The sequence below is a fragment of the Protopterus annectens genome, chromosome 16.part0 (assembly GCF_019279795.1).
Source record: "Protopterus annectens isolate FY-2018-M chromosome 16.part0, PAN1.0, whole genome shotgun sequence".
NCBI classification, from domain to species: domain Eukaryota; kingdom Metazoa; phylum Chordata; order Ceratodontiformes; family Protopteridae; genus Protopterus; species Protopterus annectens.
The window spans coordinates 235,659,328-235,680,395 of record NC_056750.1 but is presented as its reverse complement, the minus strand read 5'-3'; the positions used below and the strand labels follow the sequence as shown (position 1 = coordinate 235,680,395).

The 21,068-nt window shown below is 45.1% G+C and overlaps 1 protein-coding gene across 1 annotated transcript in view; it reads right to left on the bottom strand.

The window, feature by feature from the left end:
- The window catches only part of LOC122790579, a 1,409,443-nt gene that overhangs the window by 1,323,464 nt on the left and 64,911 nt on the right, over positions 1-21,068 (bottom strand). The window contains exon 2 of the mRNA XM_044058105.1: positions 12,091-12,297. Within this exon, the coding sequence (XP_043914040.1) occupies positions 12,091-12,297 (207 nt within the window). The remainder of the gene's footprint in view (positions 1-12,090; positions 12,298-21,068) is intronic.

Genomic DNA, 21,068 nt, shown 5'->3' with positions numbered 1-21,068 from the left:
GGCCCCAAAACTTGGACCGAACCACAAAAGGAGGGGGAGTATCAATATTCGTCAAAGATACCCACACCTCCAGGTTGGTGGCACAGCACGAAGCATCAGAGACTATCCATGTGCAACTAACTGTGGGTAAAACTGCCTTCCAGTTTATAGCCTGCTACAGACCACCCTCCCAAACACAGGAACCCCACTTGGCCTTCCTGAGAATACTGGAAAATATGAAGATCTCTCCAAACAGCATTATATTGGGTGACTTCAACTACCCAAACATAGACTGGGAGCATTACTCTAGCTCCAACACCCTAGCCCAAAGGTTCCTAGAATTTATAAACTCAAATGCTACGGAACAACTTGTTACCACTCCCACAAGAGGGGAAAACATACTGGACCTGATCATCACCAACATGGGGACACTATGCTCCAGACCAGAAGTGTATCCCTCACTGGTAAGATCAGACCATAAACTAATTTCACTGGATATTCACATACCGACCCCACCCCCTGCCCAGAAAACCACAGTGAAAAACTTCTCTAAAGCAAATTTCACACGCCACAAAACCGAGGCGAAATCCTTCAAAGCCCCCGGGCCTGTGGAAAATACAGCCCAGACCGCAGAATCCTTTATAAACGCATTCTATGAACACCTTCAGGAATGCATGGATCATGCAATCCCAAAAAAACCAAGACCCAATCCTCCAAAGGCAGACGTCCTGTCTGGTGGACCCCAGCCATAAACAAACTATACAATAGAAGGAGGAAGCTACTACATGATAGAGCAAAATCCCAAAAAGGGAAGGCATCTCTGATCAGTATTAGCAAAAACCTACGGGCACTCATAAAATCGTCTAAGGCCAGCTTCGAGAGAAAAATTGCACAGGACACTAAGGATAATCACAAGGCTTTCTTTAGTTATGTTAGGAACCTGGGTGGGAATTCCCAGATATGCTCAGAATTAGTCCAAAATGACAGAAAATACACCGAGCCCACAGACATTGCCAACATCCTAGCTGACAGGTTCAGTGCAAATTTCTCCCCCCTCTCCCCACCAAAAGGGCAAATATCTATCCCAACAGAGTGCTGCCCCCCTGACATCTCAGATGCTCAGGTAAGAGCCGCCCTCCAAAGCAAAAAACACAGCATCAATGGGACCAGATGGTGTCCCGGGTTGCGTCCTACATGAACTCCAAGAAGAGCTAAACCCAAACATAAAACTACTGTTCAATCTTAGCCTTACTACAGGATATGTACCCAAAGAGTGGCGTACAGCAACTGTGGTCCCTCTCCACAAAGGTGGTGCCTCAACGGATCCTGGAAACTATCGCCCCATAATCCTGACTAACTTGGTCTGCAAAGCTATGGAAAGGATCATCATGCACCTCATAAATAAAGATATTGGGGACCTACAGACACTGGATCCTACCCAGTTTGGCTTTGTTAAGGGCAGATCCTGCCTCTTAAACCTGGTTGATTTCTTTGAAACAGTCACCAAGGCCATTGACGAGGGGAAGGTGGACCACACAGCCTACCTGGACCTCGCAAAAGCCTTCAATACAATACCCCACTCGGGCATTATAGATAAGCTCACCAGCTTAAATATAAACCCCTATGTCACTAGATGTGTTGCAAACTGGCTCAAAGACAGAACCCACATGGTTAGAATTGCTGGAGCCATGTCAGACTCCAAACCAGTTACAAGTGGCGTCCCACAAGGCTCAGTCCTGGGACCTCTCTTGTTCGGTATATATTTCTCGGCGGTACAGGCCAACACGGAAGGACTGTGGCTGACCAAGTTTGCAGATGACTGCAAACTGGGCGTTATAATCAACTCTCCAGCTGACACAAGCATCCTCCAAAAGGGCCTCATAGAAACAGACAACTGGTGCCAGAGCCATGGCCTCAAGCTAAACGCCAAAAAGTGTATAGTCATCCCCTTTGGCAAAAACAGTGCCCACAAATTACCACATAGGTGGTAATCCATTAAGTACAGAAGAAGTCATTAGGGACCTGGGGACCCATGTTGATAGCAATCTCTCATTTGACAACCACGTGGCCAAAGTAGTTAGAAAAACATTTTATATAGCCCACCTAATCATGAAGGGATTCACATCTAGATCAGGGGAGGTCATCGTACCTCTTTACTCATCCCTCATCAGGCCCATAATTGAGTACAATGCCCCTTTTGGGATGTACCTTACCAGACACCTGCAGCAACTGGAAAGACCCCAAAAGTACCTCACCAAGAGGATCAAAGGGCTCAAACAGATGCCATATGCTGCCCGGTTAAAGAAACTCCAGCTCTACTCAGTGGCATACCGCCTGCTCAGAAGCGATCTGTGCCTAACGTATAAAGCCATGTCCAACCCGGAATTAATGGACATGCTGCACCTCAGAAAATCCAAATCCCATCGAGCTACGCACTCGAGAGACTTGAACCTCAGCACTGAAATAAATAGGACATGCTGGAGGGACAGATTCATAACCCAGAGGCTCCCTTCACTCTGGAATAAAATCCCAGTCCAGGTTAGGCAGAGTCCCACATTGACTCTCTTCAAGAGGAATCTTGATGAGTGGATGGGAGATCGTAGGTTTACCCCAGCTATCACTTCTGTGTCACTGTTAGACAGAGGCACAGTATACTAACCTCAAAAAAAGGCATAGCAAAATTAATTAAAATGGGTGGCGAAAGCCAAACACACTCTGGCTAGGCTTATAAATGCCCTAGGGCAGATAGCCTAGTATGAACCTATGAACCTATGAACATTCATTATCAAGTTAAGACTGCTATACCTTTCAATGCTGTCATGCTACACAACCTAGAGATAATTTACCAGCCACAGCAAAGTAACTTACCTACTACCAGACAGGTGTACAAAAAGAATAAAACAGCTCAACTACAAAATAAAACTGCCACTGAATGTAACAAAGTACTCATACTCTGACCACAGAAAAACAAAAAGTACAGTTGCGTGCAATTACCATAAATGTAGCTGTTAGAGTGTATTCACTGTTGCACTAATCACATTTGGGTTATCTGCCTGCAGGTAGCCCTCAACTGGCCGGAATACCAGAGTCTTCGGATTTGTGCGTTGGATGCTGTCGCTTCTTCCATGACGTCAGGGGTATAAAACATGCAGCCAACGCCATTGCATTGGTTTTACTTGCCCCAGATGTCAGGTGCCCCCATAATAGGAAGCAATTACATGGTATGGAACACCCCCAGCAAAAAGCAAATACACATGATATAATATATGCCAAACAAGGAGGAAAGGCAAAAGTAAAGAGAAGTCAGGGGGCTGGAAGGAGGGTAACTAGGACTGCAAAAGTGAATACACTCGAACATCTACATTTATGGTAAGTGTACACAACTGTACTATCTTCTTCATGTTTCACTGTTGCAGTCATCACATTTGGGTTGATTCCCAAAGCTAAGGAAGGGTGGAGGTAATTAAAGAACATTAGGGCTAGCAATAAGGCCGTGTAAAACTGCTGTGGCAAATCCAGCTCTGGATTTAGAAAAGATAGGCAGGTGGTAATGCTTGGTGAAAGTATGTAGAGCTCCAGGTTGCAGCTTCCAGGATGTCCCTGGTAGGGACTCCTCTGAGAAATGCAGTAGAAGTACATGCAGCCCTTGTGGAATGTGTTCTTATCCCCTGTGGGCGAGGTTTTCCATGGTGTTTGCAGCAGAAATGGCTGAAATGTGCTATCCATTTGGAAATGGTTTGCTTTGAAATGGCCTTTCCCTCTGCCCCTAAAGCAAACCTCACTAACAGCTGGTCAGATTTTCTGAGAGGCTTAGTTCTGTCCAAATAGAATCTAAGCTGCATACGTCCAGAGAATGCAGTATCCTTTCCCCTTTATTCTGAAGATTAGGGAACAAAGTAGGCAAAAGAATGGACTGGCTTAGAGCCACACTAGACACCACCTTGGGCATGAAGGATGGATTAGTCCTGAGGGAACCCCTGTCCGCATGGAAGAAAATGAAGGGTTCCCACTGCCATGAAGGCCTGCAGTTCAGACACTCTTCTTGCTGAAGTGATGGCTAGAAGTAAAGCTGTTTTCCAAGAAAGGAATTTCAACTCTGCTGTAGCAGCTGGTTCAAAGGGGGGACGAGTGAGTATTTCCAATACAAAGTTAAGGTCCCAGGCTGGAGTGGGAGCCCTTCTGGGCGGTCTTAAATTTTAGGCCCCTCTAAGGAATTTTTTAGCAGGGGATAAGTGAAGAGGGGTGGGTCAATATTATAATGTGCTGATATGGCAAAGGCATGAATCTTAATTGAAAAGAAAAAGATAGGTCCTTGTGGAGCATTGCTGTTAAGTAATCTAGAATAAGAGGCAAGCTGGGCACCACTGTGCCCATCCCCTGAGCCTGGATCCAGGAACAGTATCTTTTCCACTTTTCTGAATAGGATTTTCTAGTACTAGGTCTCCTTGCCTCAAGAATGACATGCAGCACCTGCTTAGGTGAGGTTAGGGAATTAGCATGGCTGCAAGGTTCAGGAAATGAAGCTGAGGGTGCAGAATCTGGCCCGCCTGCTGGGACAGCAAGGAAGGGGTCTGAGGCAGGTGCCAAGGTTGTAGCACTCTCAGACTGCGCAAAAAGGGGTTCCAATGCTGGCGTGGCCAGTCTGGTGCAATCAGTACTGTCCTTGGCTTGTCCTGTTTGATCTTTAGTAGAACCTTCAAGAGGAGAGGGGGGAAGGCATAAACTGAGAGGCTTTCCCAGGTAAAGGACAAGGCGTCCACTTTCCAAGCTTGACTGTGGGGGGTTCTGGTGCAGAACTTGTTCAATTGGTAGTTCTGAGGAGAGGCAAACAGGTTTACCTCTGGAGTCCCCCATTTGTTCCTCAACAGCTTGAATATTTTGGGTTCCAGTTTCCATTTGTGTACTGCTTAAGTCACACACCAGTGAATTTAGTTTGCCTGGCAGGAATTGAGCTTGTAGGTTCACTTGGTAGCTCAAGGCTGTGTTCCACAGAGCCATGGCTAGTCTGCAGAGTGGGTAGGAATAGGTTCCCCCCTCTTGTTTATGTACCACATAACTGTGGTGTTGTCAGTCTTTACCAGTAATTGTCCTGGAAGAATAAGGTCTCTGAAGGCTGTCAGAGCATTCTGTACAGCTGACATTTCTTTTTGATTGATATGCAGGTGCATCTGTTTTGGGTTCCATTTGCCCTGAATGCACTGCCCTGCCATGTGAGCCCCCCCATGCATAGTCTGATGCGTCTGTTAGGGCTTGGGCAGCAGGGGGTAGAGTGAAAGGAAGTCCCTTGTTGTGGTAGCAGGGCCTCTGCTCACCAAAGGAACTCTAAGGGATAATAGGAATCATTGTTTCCAGGTCTTGAGAATGTTGACCCTATAGGCTTTTTAGGTTCCATTGAAGTTTCCTCATATGCAGTCTTGCATATGGAATTAAGCCATGAACCCCAGAGCTTGCAGGATTTTCCTTGCAGATAGCTGGGTTTTTGTGGCCAGTAGTCTGAAGTAGGCTGTCAAATGAACTTTTTTCTCTGGAGTGAGGAATGCCATCTGGGAAGTTGTGTTCAAGCTTGCTCCCAGGAATACAATCTGTTGGCAGGGTAATAGGTGTGATTTATTCTCATTGATGGTGTACCCCAATGAAGTTAGAAGTCTCTTTACAAATGCTAGGTGCTGTAATAGCAAGTCCTGGCTCTCTGCCTGAATCAGGCAATCGTCCAAATATGGGTAAATTTAAATATTCTCTGCCTGCAAAATGCAATGGCAGGAGCTAGGCACTTTGTAAATACCCTGGGCGCAGTAGATAAGTCAAAGGGCAGAGCAGAGAACTGAGAGTGCATGGAGCCTGCCCTGAAGCGTAGGAATTTTCTGCAGGATTCCCTTACTGGGATGTGCAGGTAAGCTTCTTTTAAGTCTACAGTTGCCAGCCAGGAATCCTTGGCTAGCATAGGAAGAAGGCATCCTTGGCTAGCAAAGGAAGAAGCTGAAGAGTTAGCATTTTGAATTTTGGAACCACCAGAAAGGTGTTGAATAGAAAAGTCCAGGACAGGATGCCAGGAGCTTTCTTTTCTGAGAACCAGGAACAGTCTTGAATAAAAACCTTGTCCCCTTTGTTCTGCTGGAACAGGTTGAATAGCCCTGATACCGAGGAGAGAGAGCACTTGTTTTTGGGCCTCCACCCACTGGTTTTGGGGAAGGTCTGGCCATCCAATTGGGGTTGCGAGTGAGTAGAAGTGGAATCTGTATCCTAGGGAAACTATGTTTAAAACCCACTTGTCTTGAGTAATGAGCTCTCAGTTTTTTGCATTCAGGGCGAGCTTTCCTCCTAAGGGAGCAAGTAGTTGAGCAAGGTTTGGTTGGGGTAAGGATAAATCATTGTGCCATTTTTCCAGTAGTACTCCCTACTTTGGAAGAGGGGCCCCCCCACTGCTTAGATCTGTGCATAGCCTGAGATTGAAGTCTTGGTGATGATCTGCTCCTGGGCTTGGTCTGAGAAGGCCTGGAAGGGACTTGAAAGGACCAGTTCTTTGAAGGCCAATGCCTACTGAATCTAGGTGGCTGTACTTGTAAGAAATTTGCATAGATTTAGCTTTTTCCTCCATCCTTTTGAGGAGGACTTCTGTTCTGTTGCCAAAAAGGTGCTCTTGGTGTAAGGGTGCATCCAGTAATTTAGCTTTAACATGATCTGGCAAGTTTTGATCCTTAAGCCAAGCATGCCTTCTAAGTACAGACCCAGTGACAGCAGCCCTGCCAGATGCTTCTAAAACATCAAAACTACATTGCAAAGTATGTTTACCTACTTGGTCAGCAGAATGCATTAACTCTTGTAAATCTTTGTGCTCAGCACAGTCAGGAATCAACATCAATTTTTGTTTAATTAAGCCCATAATATGTTGCTGAAACTTTAACATTTGAAACTGGCAATTTAAAGCCTTAATGGCCAAAGTGGCAGAAGTATATACCTTCTTACCCCATCTGTCTAAAGCTCTAGAATCCCTATCAGAAGGGTAGGATTTTTGGCAGTAGTAGCCTTAATGCCTTTTGGTCCTTGGGAAATGGTCTCTGGATCGGCAGTAGGATTCTTGAAAAGGAAATTGAGAGAGACTGGTACTCTGTAGTACCTGTCAGGTTTCATGGGAGCTGGAGGCAAAGTGTCTGGGGTAAGGCTGTATTCCAAGAAAACATCATCTACAATCTCCAGAACAGAAGGGAAAGCTAGAGGCCTGTGTTGAGGCAAGTTTAAAAATTCCCCAAGTCTCTTTTTGGATTGAGAATAGTCATGGCTTTACCAGCAGAAATGCTCCCTAAAGGTATGCAAGGTTTCACCAAAATAAAAATCTTCTGGTGGGGAAGCAGAGGGAATGGAATCCTCTGCATCAGAATCCTCATAAGTAGATAAGGGTAAATCCTGGTAGTCAAAAGGAACAGAGATATCAGATTCCTGATCAGAAGAATCACAGAAAATCAGTTCTAGGTCTCTTAGAGGGGGAAGGCTGGCCTCCCCTAATTAAGGTAATAAGGTCTTCAGCCATTTTATTCATTTGTTTTTGAGGCATATGGACCTGAGAATGCGCTTTGGTAGTCTGTTTTCTAGGCTTAGTGCGAGCTTTAGGCCTGAGGAATTCGGTATTTTTAAATTGAAACAAAGTCGTCAATTTGATATGAAAATCGGTAGGCCTGAATACACCCTCAGAAGCCAGTGCCTGCACAGCGGCTCCGGACCAATCCAAGGTAGAGACATCCGCAGGTTCCATGTCAAAGCATCTCACAGCATACCGGACTCTGAATGGGGTCTCAGTAGAGGCCTGCAAATCTGTAGTAGCGGGTATCAGGGGCTGCGAAAGCACCTCACTGAGTTCCGGCAGACTGGCGACTAGCTTATCGGAAGAGTCGTTGGCAGTGTTGGACCTATGTGGTTTGTCTCTGTCTTTATCCTTACTTTTTTTGGGAGATAGTTAGTCGGATGGCTTAACGAAGCCATTACGAAGTACGGAGATCGAAAACAAAAGTATTTAGCTACAAAAATAGCCAGATGATGAATAGTTCGGGCATTAAAGAAGGCACAAAACCAACGGCTAGGGACGTCGTGGACAGGGCTTAAACAGATGATGCAGTAAGAATAAAAATCTCCATGAAGTATTTGCTCTCCAAGTCAAGACAATTGTTAATATTTTCTGACATCGGTTAGAGCAAGAAAAAAGGATCCCCAACGGAGTATTTATCTTTTTGAAGACTTCAAGTCAAACTCGAAAACGAAAATTTCAGGAGTCGAACGACCGACACTTGCGAACTGCTTCTGCTTCGGGCACCGCACACAGCAAGAAAGACTGATGTAATGGCGTCGGCTGCATGTTTTATACCCCTGACGTCATGGAAGAAATGACGGCATCTGACGCACAAATCCAAAGACACTGGTATTCAGGCCAGTTGAGTGCTACCTGCAGGCAGATAATCCAAATGTGAAGACCGCAAAGTACAGTTTTGTACCTACCATAAATGTAGATGTTCGAGTGCTAATACAGCTGCAGTAATCCCAGGCCCCATGCCTAAAAAGCAGATGCTTAAAATGGCTGAGGATTTAATTACTCTTATCAGGGGTTCCCAACCCCCTCCAGAAAAGAGACCCAGAGTGGAGGAAGATTCTCCCTCTTCTGATCAGGGCTCCATTTTTTCAGAACATTCTGATGTAGAGGAACACTCTTACTCCCCTTTTGAAGATTCTTATGCAGAGCAGTCCATCCCTTCTGCATCTCCTCCAGAGGATTTTTCTTTTAGGGAAACCTTGCACACCTTGAGGGAACACTTCCATTGGGAAGGCCAAGACTTTTCTGATTCCAAGAAAAGACTTGGGGAATTTCTTTTGTTACCTCAACACAGACCTCTGGCGATACTTCCTGTCTTGGACATACTTGATGATGTTTATTCGGAGGCTTGCCTTAATCCAGATTCCCTGCCTCCTGCCCCAGTCAAGTCTGATAGGTACTACAGAGTTCGTAACTCCCACCATTTTCTTTACAAAAGCCATAATGCTGACCCTGAAACCATTTCTCAAGGCCCCAAGGGAATGAAGGCCTGTACTGCTAAGAATACACTACCTTCCGAAAGAGAGTCAAGATCCTTAGAAAGGTGGGGGAAAAAGGTATATACCTCAGCCACCCTAGCCATGAGGGCCTTAAATTGTCAGTTTCATATGCTTAAATATCAGCAGTTTCTGTTATCACAATTAAGAAATAAAATGTCTCAACCTGAACAACCAGATTTGAAGGAGTTGCAGGACATGATGCATAGTGCAGAACAAGTGGGTAAACACACCTTGCAATGTGGCTATGATGCCCTAGAGGCCTCAAGTAGAGCTGCTGTTACAGGATCAGTCATTCGTAGACATGCCTGGCTTAGGGAACAAATCTTGCCTGATCATGTGAAAGCTAAACTGCTAGATGCTCCTTTACAAAAGGATGTGCTATTTGGTACTAATGCTGAGGAGATACTACGGAAAATGGAAGAAAAAGCCAAATCTATGCAAACTGTCAAAGCTTTTCTACAGGTTCAACCACCACGTTTTAGCAGAAATTGGCCTTCTAAAAACTGGTCCTTTCCAGCCACGGACAAGCCCCAAAGAGGTAGATACAGGCACACAAGGGGCAGAGGACAATCACAAGGATCATATAGAGGCAGGCAATGGCAAACTCCAGCACCAAGAGGTGGCGAAGACAATGCACAACAATACAGGAAACAAACCCAATGACTTCCTCCTTTCCATGCCAAGCAAGTCTCAGCTGGCAGCACCCTTGGGAGGAAAGCTGGCATTATTTGCAAGAAATTGGCATATTGTCACAACAGACAAATGGATCCTGGACGTTATAAACAGAGGCTACAGATTTCATTTTCACACTCTTCCAAAAATGAGAGGCATGCCAAACCTGCCACACAATCAAAGGGCAGAGGCACAACTACAAATTTCAAAGCTCATAGACATGAAAGCTATTCAAGAGGTACCTACTCACGAACAAGGTCAAGGTTTTTATTCCAGGCTATTTCTGGTACCAAGGAAAGGATCCGACTGGAGACCCATTTTGGACTTATCCATCCTAAACACATTCTTACTCGTACCAAAATTCAAGATGCTCACATTACAGCAACTTCTTCCCATGCTGGGTAAGGAGTTTTGGCTGGTAACATTGGACCTCAAGGAGGCATACCTGCATGTCCCAATCAGACAAAGCTGCAGAAGATACCTCAGATTTCCTGCAGGTTCAATCCACTATCAATTCTATGCATTGCCCTTTGGCTTATCTACTGCGCCCAGAGTATTCACGAAATGACTGGCATCAGTAATTGCCTACTGCAGACTTCAAGGGATACAAATTTACCCTTATTTGGACGACTGCCTGATCCAAGTGGACAGCAAGCACATACTTCTGGAACATCTGGCTTATGTAACACGGTTAGTGAATTCCCTGGGATACACAGTCAACAAAGAGAAATCCAGGCTAACACCATCTCAGAAAATAACTTTCCTGGGTGCCAACTTGGACACAAACACCCAGATGGCATATCTTACGCCAGAAAAACAGGGGCAACTAACTCAGTACTTCAAAAGACTAGCAAATTGTACCAGGCTTACTGCAAGGAAAATCCTGCAGGCTCTGGGCTTCATGGCATCTTGCAGTCTTTTAATCCCATGTGCAAAGTTGCATATGAGGAAACTTCTATGGTACCTAAAAAACCTATGGTCTCAACACAGCCACAGTTTGGAAACAATAATACCAATAATTCCATATTTGCAAAAGAAAAGGACCAGTTTTTAGAAGGCCAATTTCTGCTAAAATGTGGTGGTTGAACCTGTAGAAAAGCTTTGACAGTTTGCATAGATTTGGCTTTTTCTTCCATTTTCCGTAGTATCTCCTCAGCATTAGTACCAAACAGCACATCCTTTTGTAAAGGAGCATCTAGCAGTTTAGCTTTCACATGATCAGGCAAGATTTGTTCCCTAAGCCAGGCATGTCTACGAATGACTGATCCTGTAACAGCAGCTCTACTTGAGGCCTCTAGGGCATCATAGCCACATTGCAAGGTGTGTTTACCCACTTGTTCTGCACTATGCATCATGTCCTGCAACTCCTTCAAATCTGGTTGTTCAGGTTGAGACATTTTATTTCTTAATTGTGATAACAGAAACTGCTGATATTTAAGCATATGAAACTGACAATTTAAGGCCCTCATGGCTAGGGTGGCTGAGGTATATACCTTTTTCCCCACCTTTCTAAGGATCTTGACTCTCTTTCGGAAGGTAGTGTATTCTTAGCAGTACAGGCCTTCATTCCCTTGGGGCCTTGAGAAATGGTTTCAGGGTCAGCATTATGGCTTTTGTAAAGAAAATGGTGGGAGTTAGGAACTCTGTAGTACCTATCAGGCTTGACTGGGGCAGGAGGCAGGGAATCCGGATTAAGGCAAGCCTCTGAATAGACATCATCAAGTATGTCCAAGACAGGAGGTATCGCCAGAGGTCTGTGTTGAGGTAACAAAAGAAATTCCCTAAGTCTTTTCTTGGAATCAGAAAAGTCTTGGCCTTCCCAATGGAAGTGTTCCCTCAAGGTGTGCAAGGTTTCCCCAAAAGAAAAATCCTCTGGAGGAGATACAGAAGGGATGGACTGCTCTGCATCAGAATCTTCAAAAGGGGAGTAAGAGTGTTCCTCTACATCAGAATGTTCTGAAAAAAATGGAGCCCTGATCAGAAGAGGGAGAATCTTCCTCCACTCTGGGTCTCTTGTCTGGAGGGGGTTGAGAACCCCTGATAAGAGTAATTAAATCCTCAGCCATTTTAAGCATCTGCTTTTTAGGCATGGGGCCTGGGATTACTGCAGCTGTATGCACGATGAACATCAGTGAAACACGAAGAACATCATTTCTTCCACTCCCTGTACCACAAATGTACTATCAACTGCTCCCAGCGGCCATTAAGGGGCTGTCAGGCTTACCAACTGAGCTCGTCAGCTGTACACAACGTTCTGAGGCATCTTGCATGTCTGCAAGGCAGGGTTACATCTATATTTTATTATGATGTTATGATAAACTATACAGACAGAAAAGTGAACACTGCACCACATGAATTACTCACTTGACTCTTTCCTCATTATACCCCTGCGGTATTTGGTCTTGTTATTTATCTGCACCATATTATGAAGGTCCATAGTATAATTTGATCTTCCAAATGTTGTAAACAGGACTTCTTTTTTTTTACGGTAAGCTCTTTCCAAGACAATGCTAGTCTCTGCAGTATAAGGAATCCAGTTTCCATCCTCTCGTTCCCACTGCCAGAAATAATCTAGAAAAAGAGAAAACAAATGCAAAGCAGCTAAATATTTTTGGTACAAAAAAACTAGAGTATTAATGATGGCAAAAAGACATAGATGACAAAAGAGTTTCAAAGCTCCAAACAAAGGGCTACAAGTCAAAGAAAATTCACACGGCACCTGAGCTATGCATATGATGCAGAAGCTCAAACATCTCTCAAATATCTGTCACAGAAATAAGAGAAAATTAAATAAGGAAAATTGGGACCGTTTACAGTCTAAGAAGCAATGACCAAAAATCTGTGACAGGACCTACACACACAGCCCAAGTGTTACATGCACATTTATTCATGCAACACTAGTTTGAGAGTACACCACCAGCTAGGGTTGACTGAACTTCCATAAAAGGACACAATCTAGAACTGTAATAACTGTGCTACTGCTCAAAAAAATGACATGGGCAGCCTTTGCTGAAGATCTAAATTCTTGCAATTTTCATCTTAAGTAACCTAAGGAGACAGTTGTGGGATGTCCACAAAAACTAACCACAAAATAATTTACCTTTTTTCTACCAGACAGCTAAAGCAGCATGTCTGACCAACCTGAGGGCTACCTCACCTAGTCTGTTAGCTTCCAAACAAAACACCATGAAAAACGTGGAAGCCAAAGTAATATTTTTTTCTACAGAAGATTTTCAGGAAATGTATATAACTATGTGTATTTCATAATATGGGAATGTTAGATTAGAGAACAAAATGCAACTACCTGTTGCCGAATCAGCAATATCACACACAGTGAAGAATAAAACTGTTTAATTCCACACAGATTAAGCACTTTCAACAGTATATATATCAATAGACTTCATCAAAATGTTATTGATTCGGCAACAGGTAGTTGCACTTTGCTGTAGAAAGTTTTTATTTTTTGGTTCTGATGTTACATTATAGCCAAAAGATGCAAAGCTAAATCAGAAGATAGATGCTTCTCCTTGCATTCATATCTATATTTTCAAACCCTGTCCTAGATGCAGAAATGCAAAAATACTTCACACAATACACAGTGCCAAGTTATGAAACACGTCAAGGTCGAACACTGGTTTACAAAGCTAAAATCCACAATTCTGATGGCAAAAGAACGCTAGAGGCTTGACTACAACCCATCAGACCTGTTTTGATTAGCAGCTTGGGTGACTGATGGAGCAACAGAGACAGACAGATGGATCTATGGGCATCTCTTGTGTTGACCTCTAGTGGACGCTGGAGATGGCATACTGAATGGCATGCTCACAAGAGGGAGTTAAGATGGAGATAAGACTAAGATGCTCTAGAGCTTGGAGATATGCCACACATCTCCACTGCATGCCCGTCCCTCGGGCAAAACCATCACATCCAAAAGGGAGGGGGGTAGAAAGAAGTGAACAGCCCCTGGATGCCCAAGGTCTGCGACTGACCCCACCATCACTAGAACAGTCTTGTAGGGGCAAGGAGACAGCTGGCAGACAATATGGAGGGGGCACCAGGATGCCAGGACAGCACTAATAAATGAAAGGAAGAGAAAAAAAATCCAATCAAGAACTGTGCTCACAAAAAGAAACATGCCACTTGGGAAGAGAAAAAAAAAGCATTCCAAGGCCCACCCTTTTAACTGTATGTAACAAATATGATAACAGCACCTCAGGAAAATATCACATTTCTGACCATGGTAAACATTACCACCATCATCATCTGATATTCAGCAGAACCTAAACCACATTTACTGAGTTTGAAAAACAGGCTGGCTTTGATTCTATTTTAATTTGGCACTTTCAGAAAAGTGTACTCCTTAGATTGACAGATGGCGAAACACCATATAAGCAGAGAATACCCAAGCTCCAGAGCCTGCCAATTTGGCTGCCTCACCACTGCTGCAAATTAGGAAAAAATGTGGATGGTTGGTACCTGAACTACTAAAGGGTTGTAATATATCAGCTTACCAGACTTGTAAGGAACTAATCAGCATTCACAGAAATAAAGTAACTAAGCAAGTACAGTGCAGCTATATTCATTACCAAAGGAGGTTCTCCTTAACCATCAGCTGACACTCTAACTCACTCCTTCAAATATCAGAAGAATGACACTCCATGGATATACACCTGAATAAAATCTCAAGCCCACAAAGATATAGGAGCTGGATGACACCCAAGCCATGAAGGTTCAGTCCTGAAGTACTACGTAAGGAAACTAGATACAGATTTCTGGGACTGCAGTCCAAGCAACAATGCTTGAAGGTGTGACCAAGGCAAACAGTGGTAGCGACACTAATGTCTATAGCAGAGCCATTTTTTTTAAGCAAGCACTTAAAACATTAATGCCCTGATACAGTGGTCTTTGCCATTTTGCAGCAAACGTAAGCTATCATAAGTCAATACAGTCTGCAAACCACTGAAAGGGTTAACCTTTCAACGGTCTGCTCTTTTCTTAAAAGAAAGTCTGTTCCATTGTCTTAAACTGCAAATTGGCAGATAGAGTGTATTTAAGGTGTTAAGGACCCTCCTCGCCATGACTCCCTACTCCACAAAGAAAACCGATAGATGAACAGACTTGTTTAAAGACCACTCTGAAACTACTTTTAACAGCACATATTTCTTCTTAAAGACATATCATCTGCATGAAAGTCTAGATATAGTTCTCTACAAATCATGGACTAAAGATCCAAGACCACAAAATGGGTTTTACAAGAGACTAATTTCAGAGTTAAACATCATCAGAGCCAAACAAGAGCCGGATAAACCTGTCCACATTAAGTTCAAAACCAAAGGGGGGGGGGGGGCATTGGATGCCACTCAGTATAATCAACACCTTATCTAAAATGGCCATATTAATCTTGTAAAACTCCATCCTCCACAGAAATTGTGTGAAACTGATTTCATGCTCATCGGGGGGGCAGAGCTGAAAAGATAATTTCAAAGGCTATACAATGACCCACTTTCCCATAACAGAAGGTCTGTGCACCAGATTACTAGTGATGTACGAAGGATCTGGCTAGCTGCCACCAAGAAGACTTGCCCATAAAGTACAGTTGTGTGCACTTAACATAAATGTAGGTCTTCGAGTGTGTTCACTGTTGCAGTCATCACATCTGGGGTTATCCCTGCCAGTGTAGCCCTCGGCCGGCCCTTATACCAGAGACTTAGTATTTCTGCATCACTTGCTATCGCTTGAGGATTGATGTCAGGTCGCCAGTGGTATAAAGTAAGGCAGCTGACGCCATTACATCAGTTTTTCGTCCCCTAACCTGTCAGGAGCTCCCAAAGTAGGAGGCCAGGTTCTGATGTAAGAACCCACCAGTGGAAAATAAATACCAATATGTCCCTTGTAAAGAAAGAACAACAAGGAAGAATGGTAACAAAAGGAGGAGACAGAAAAAAAGAGGGGGATGGAGGGAGGGAAATCAGGACTGCAAAAGTGAATACACTAACATCTACATTTATTTTAAGTGTACACAACTGTACTATGTTCTTCGTGCTTCACTGTTGCAGTCATCACATTTGGGTAGATTCCCAAAGCTGTGGAAAAGGATGGAGGCAGTCAAGGAAGCTAGGGGCTGGCTAGGATGCTCTGCAAGACTGCAGAGGCAGACCATGCCCTGGATTTGGAGAGAGGCAGGTGATGATGCTTGGTAAAAGTGTGAACAGATGTCCAAGTGGCAGCCTCCAGGATGTCCCTGGTGGGGACACACCTGAGGAAAGCTGCAGAGGTGCAGGCTGCTCTGGTGGAGTCTGTCCTGACCCCCTTTGGGGGGGAGGCTTATCATGCTGTTTGTAGCAGAAATGGATGCAGTGTGCTATCCATTTGGAAATGGAGTTTGCCTTCTGCCCCTGTAGCAATGCTAACCAGCAATTGATCAGACTTTCTGAAGAGTTTAGTCCTGTCCAGACAGTATCTGAGCTGTTTGTGCACATCTAGAGTGTGAAGAATCCTTTCCACCTTGTTCTGGGGATTAGGAAAAAAGGTGGGCAAATGAATGGATTGGTTGAGAGCCACACTGGACACCACATTGGGCATGAAGGATGGGTTAGTTCTGAGGGATACCCTGTCTGCATGGAAGATGATGAAGGGTTCCACAGCCATGAGTGTTTGCAGCTCAGAGACTCTTTTGGCTGAAGTGATGGCCAAAAGCAAGGCTGTCTTCCAGTAGAGAAAATTTAGCTCTGCAGAAGAAGCTGGTTCGAAAGGAGACAGGGTGAGCTTTTCTAAGACAAAGTTAAGGTCCCAAGCTAGTGTTGGTGCCCTTCTGGGGGGCCTTAAGTTGCTAACCCCTCTGAGGAACATTTTGATCAAAGGGTGTGAGAAAAGGGGCTGCTCAGTGGGAAATGAGCAGAAATAGCAGAGGCATGATTTTTTTATAGAGGAGAAAGAGACCACTGTGTAGTAGGTCAGCTAAGTAATCCAGGATGAGAAGGATGGAGGGCTGTGCCATATTGGCCCCCTTAGCCTGGATTCAAGTGCAGAACCTTTTCCATTTATCTGCATAAGACTTTCTGGTACAAGGGCATCTGGCCTCACAGATAACATCCAGAACTTGTTTACTGAGGAAGGCAAATTGGTTCGGATTTAGGGAATAAGCCAAGCTGCCAAACTGAGTGCCTGCAATTGGGGATGCATGAATTCCCCTTCCCTCTGGTTTAGGAGGTTTGGAATCTGAGGGAGATGCCATGGAGGCAGCAGGGACAGGCTGCACAGCAAGGGGTACCTGTGCTGTCGGGGCCAGTCTGGAGCTATAAGAATGGTCCTTTGTTTTTCCTCCCTTATTTTGAGTAGTACCTTGGGGATGAGAGGTAGAGGAGGAAAGGCATAGACCGAGAGATTGACCAAGGGAAAGGACAGGGCATCCACTTCCCAAGCCATGCAGTGATGCTCCCTGGTGCAGAATTTGCTGAGCTGATGGTTGATGTGGGAGGCAAAGAGGTAGACCTTCGGGGTTCCCTATTCCTGAGTTATTAGGAAGAAAGTACTTCTGTTGAAATGCCACTCGTGTGGGTCCAAAAGGTTTCTGCTTAATTGGTCTGCCAGGGAGTTGAGAGAGCCTGGTAGGTATTGTGCTAACAGGTGTATCTGCATAAAAGAGGCTGTGAGCCACAGGGTCATGGACAGCCGGCATTGAGGATAGAAGCAAGTCCCTCCCTGCTTGTTGATCTACCACATCACAGTGGTGCTGTCTGTTTTGATCAGGAAAACCCCTGGAGAGAGAAGGGGTTTGAAAGCTATCAAGGCGTGCTGCACAGCCATCATCTCTTTTTGATTGATGTGCAGGGGATTTGTTGTGGGCTCCATTGGTATGCACCTGCCGTCCAGGTGTGCACCCAAAGCATAGTCTGATGCATCTGTGGTGAGGGTCTGGGCGGTGGGGTGTGGGGACAAGGGCAGTCCCTTGTTGTGGGAGCATGCTGTTGTCCACCAAAGAGATTCTTTACAAAGGCCAGGTGTTTGAGTAGCCTTTCCTGGCTGTCTGCCTGAATATGGCAGTCATCTAAGTAGGGGTAAAATTTGAACATTTCTTTGTCTGCAAAAGGCAATTACCGGAGCCAAGCATTTTGTGAAAAGTCTGGGAGCAGTAGATAAGCCAAAGGGAAGCACAGAGAACTGAAACTGCTGAGATCCTGCCCTGAAGCGGAGATTATTTTCTGCACGATTCCCTGAAAGGAATGTGGAGGTAGGCCTCTTTTAGATCCAGGGTGGCTAGCCAAGCGTCCTTGGACAGCATGAGTAGTAGCTGCTGGAGGGTGAGAATTTTGAGATCACCAGGAAGGTGTTTAGAATGGCTAGATCGAGGATGGGGTGCCAGGTGCCCTCTTTTCTGGGCACCAAAAAAAGTCTGGAGTAGAAGCCTTGGCCTATCTGTTCTACAGGAACGTGATCTACTGACCTCAGAGAGCAGGGAATGGATTTGTTTCTGAGCCTCTGCCCACTGATTTGGCGGTAGATCTGGGAACCCTTTTGGGGTTGGAAGGGTGTGGAAGAAGAATTTGTATCCCTGAGACACAATGTTCAAAACCCACTGGTCCTTGGTAATGGTGGCCCAGGTGCTTGAGTGAAAGGAGAGTTTTCCTCCTAAGGGTAAGTGAAGGTGGGCAGAGGGGAGGTAGGGAGGAGGCGAGTCATTTTGAGTTCTTACCATAAGGGAGTGGCTTAGAACTCCCTGGTTTTGAAGTGGAGGCAGTCCACTGCTTAGATCTCTGCATTCCCTGGGGCTGCTGACTGGAAGGTCCGTTTCTACGGGTCCTAGGCTGGGCCTGTTTACTCGGAGCAGGAAAGGACCAGTGCTTGGAGGGAAAATGCCTGCTGAACCTAAGGGGCTGGACCTGTAAGAAATCCTTAACTGTTTGCATAGATATTGCTTTTTCTTCCATCTTTTTTAAGATCTCTTCTGTCTTTGTGCCAAATAAGTTATTTGTGCAAGGGTGCATCCAACAATTTAGATATGACGTGGTTTGGCAGGGGTTGTTCCTTAAGCCATGCATGTCTTCTAAGGACAGATCCGGTGACTGCTACCCTGCAAGAAGCTTCTAGGACGTCAAAAAGTACAGTTCTGTACACTTAGCATAAATGTAGATGTTTGAGTGTATTCACTGTTGCAGTCATCACACTCGGGTTATCTGCCTGCAGGTGGCCCGAATACCAGAGACTTAGTATTTCTGCGTCGGATGCTGTTGCTCCAAGACTGACGCAGGTCGTCAGGGGTATAAAAACGGACAGCCAACACCATTATATCAGTTTTTCTTGCCCCAAATGTCAGGAGCCCGCCAAATAGGGAGCTAGGTTATGGTGGGAAAAAACCACCACCAGTAAATACCAATACCAATACCCCAGAAGGGGTTAGTAATAGCCATAGATAGGAGAGAGAGAGAGAGAGAGAGAGAGAGAGAGAGAAAACCAGGAGGCTGGAGGAAGGGAAACCAGGGCTGCAACAGTGAATACAGTTGAACATCTACATTTATGGTAAGTGTACACAACTGTACTATGTTCTTTATGTTTCACTGTTGCAGTCATCATACTTGGGTGGATTCCCAAAGCTAAAGGGTGGAGGCAGTCAAGAAGAGTTAGGGCTGGCTAGTATGCCTTACAGGACTGCTGTAGCAAATCCTGCCCAGGATTTGGAAAAGAAAGGCAGGTGGTAATGCTTGGTGAAGCTGTATACAGAACTCTGGGTAGCAGCCTCCAGGATATCCCTGGTTGGGACTCCACTGAGAAATGCTGTAGAGGTAGATGTTGCCCTAAGTGGAATGTGTTCCGACCCCCTGAGGGGTTTGTTTCCCATGGTGTTTGTAGCAGAAATGGATGCAGTGTGCTATCCATTTGGAAATGGTTTGTTTTGAAATGGCCTTGCCCTCTGTCCCTGTTGCAAAGCTGACTAGTAGTCCTATCAAGGTAGGATCTGAGCTGTCTGTGCACGTCCAAGGAGTCCAGGATCCTTTCCCCTTTATTTTGAGGATTAGGGAAGAAGGTTGGCAAATGGATGGATTGACAGAGCCACACTGGACACCACTATGGGCATAAAGGAAAGGTTAGTCCTGAGGGAAACCCTGTCAGCATGGAAAATAATGAAGGGTTCCACAGCCATGAGTGCTTGCAGCTCAGACACTCTTCTAGCTGAAGTGATGCCTAGAAGCAAGGCTGTTTTCCAAGAGAAGAATTTCAACTCTGCTGATGCATCAGGTTCAAAGGGGTGGGGGAGCATGAGCTTTTCCACTACAAAGTTAAGGTCCCAAGCAGGGGTGGGTGTTCTCCTTGGTGGCCTTAAGTTGTTTGCCCCACTCAGGAACTGTTTGATAAGAGGGTGAGAGAAGAGAGGTGGCTTAGTGTTGTAATGAGCAGAAATGGCTGAGGCATGTATCTTAATGCTGGAGGAGGACAGGCCTTTGTGTAGTAGATCTGCTAGGTAATACAGGATAAGAGGCAGATAGGGCAGAGTTGTGTCCTCTCCTTTAGACTGAATCCATAAGCAGAACCTTTTCCACTTATCAGCATAGGATTTTCTTGTACTGGGTCTTTTGGCTTCAAGAATGACATCCAGCACCTGTTTGCTTAAGGTTGCTGGGGGAAAATTCAAGGAATAAGCCCGGCTACAAGATTTAGGGTTTGCAGTTGTGGATGAAGAATCTGTCCCTCCTGCTGGGAGAGGAGGGTTGGATTCTGAAGTAGGTGCCAGGGTGGCACTGATGTCAGGCTGCGCAGCAGTGGATACCAGTGTTGGCGTGGCCAGTCTGGAGCAATCAGAATTGTCCTTGTTCTGTCCTGCTATACCTTGAGTAATACTCTTGAAAGGAGGGGTGGTAGGGATAGATTCAGAGACTTGCCCAATGAAAAGATAGGGCATTCACTTTCCAGGCCCTAATGTGAGGATTCCTGATGCAGAATTTGCTGAGCTGGTGGTTGTAGGAGGAGGCAAAGAGATCCACCTCTGGGGTTCCCCATTTCTGAATCAGAAGGTTGAAGGTGCTGTGCTCCAATTGTCACTCGTGTGTCTAGCAGATTTCTGCTTAAGTCGTCTGCCAGTAAGTTTTGTTTGCCTGGCAGGAATTGAGCTTGCAGATGGACTTGAATGTCCAAAGCCATGTTCCACAGGGGCATGGCTAGCCTGCAGAGTGGATAGGAAAGGGTTCCTCCCTGCTTGTTGACGTACCACAACTGTGGTGTTGTCTGTTTTTATTAGTTGTCCTGGAAAGATTAGGGATCTGAAAGCTGTCAAGGCATTCTGTACATCTAGCATCTCTTTTTGGTTGATGTGCACATGAATTTGACTTGGGCTCGAGTGGCCCTGAATT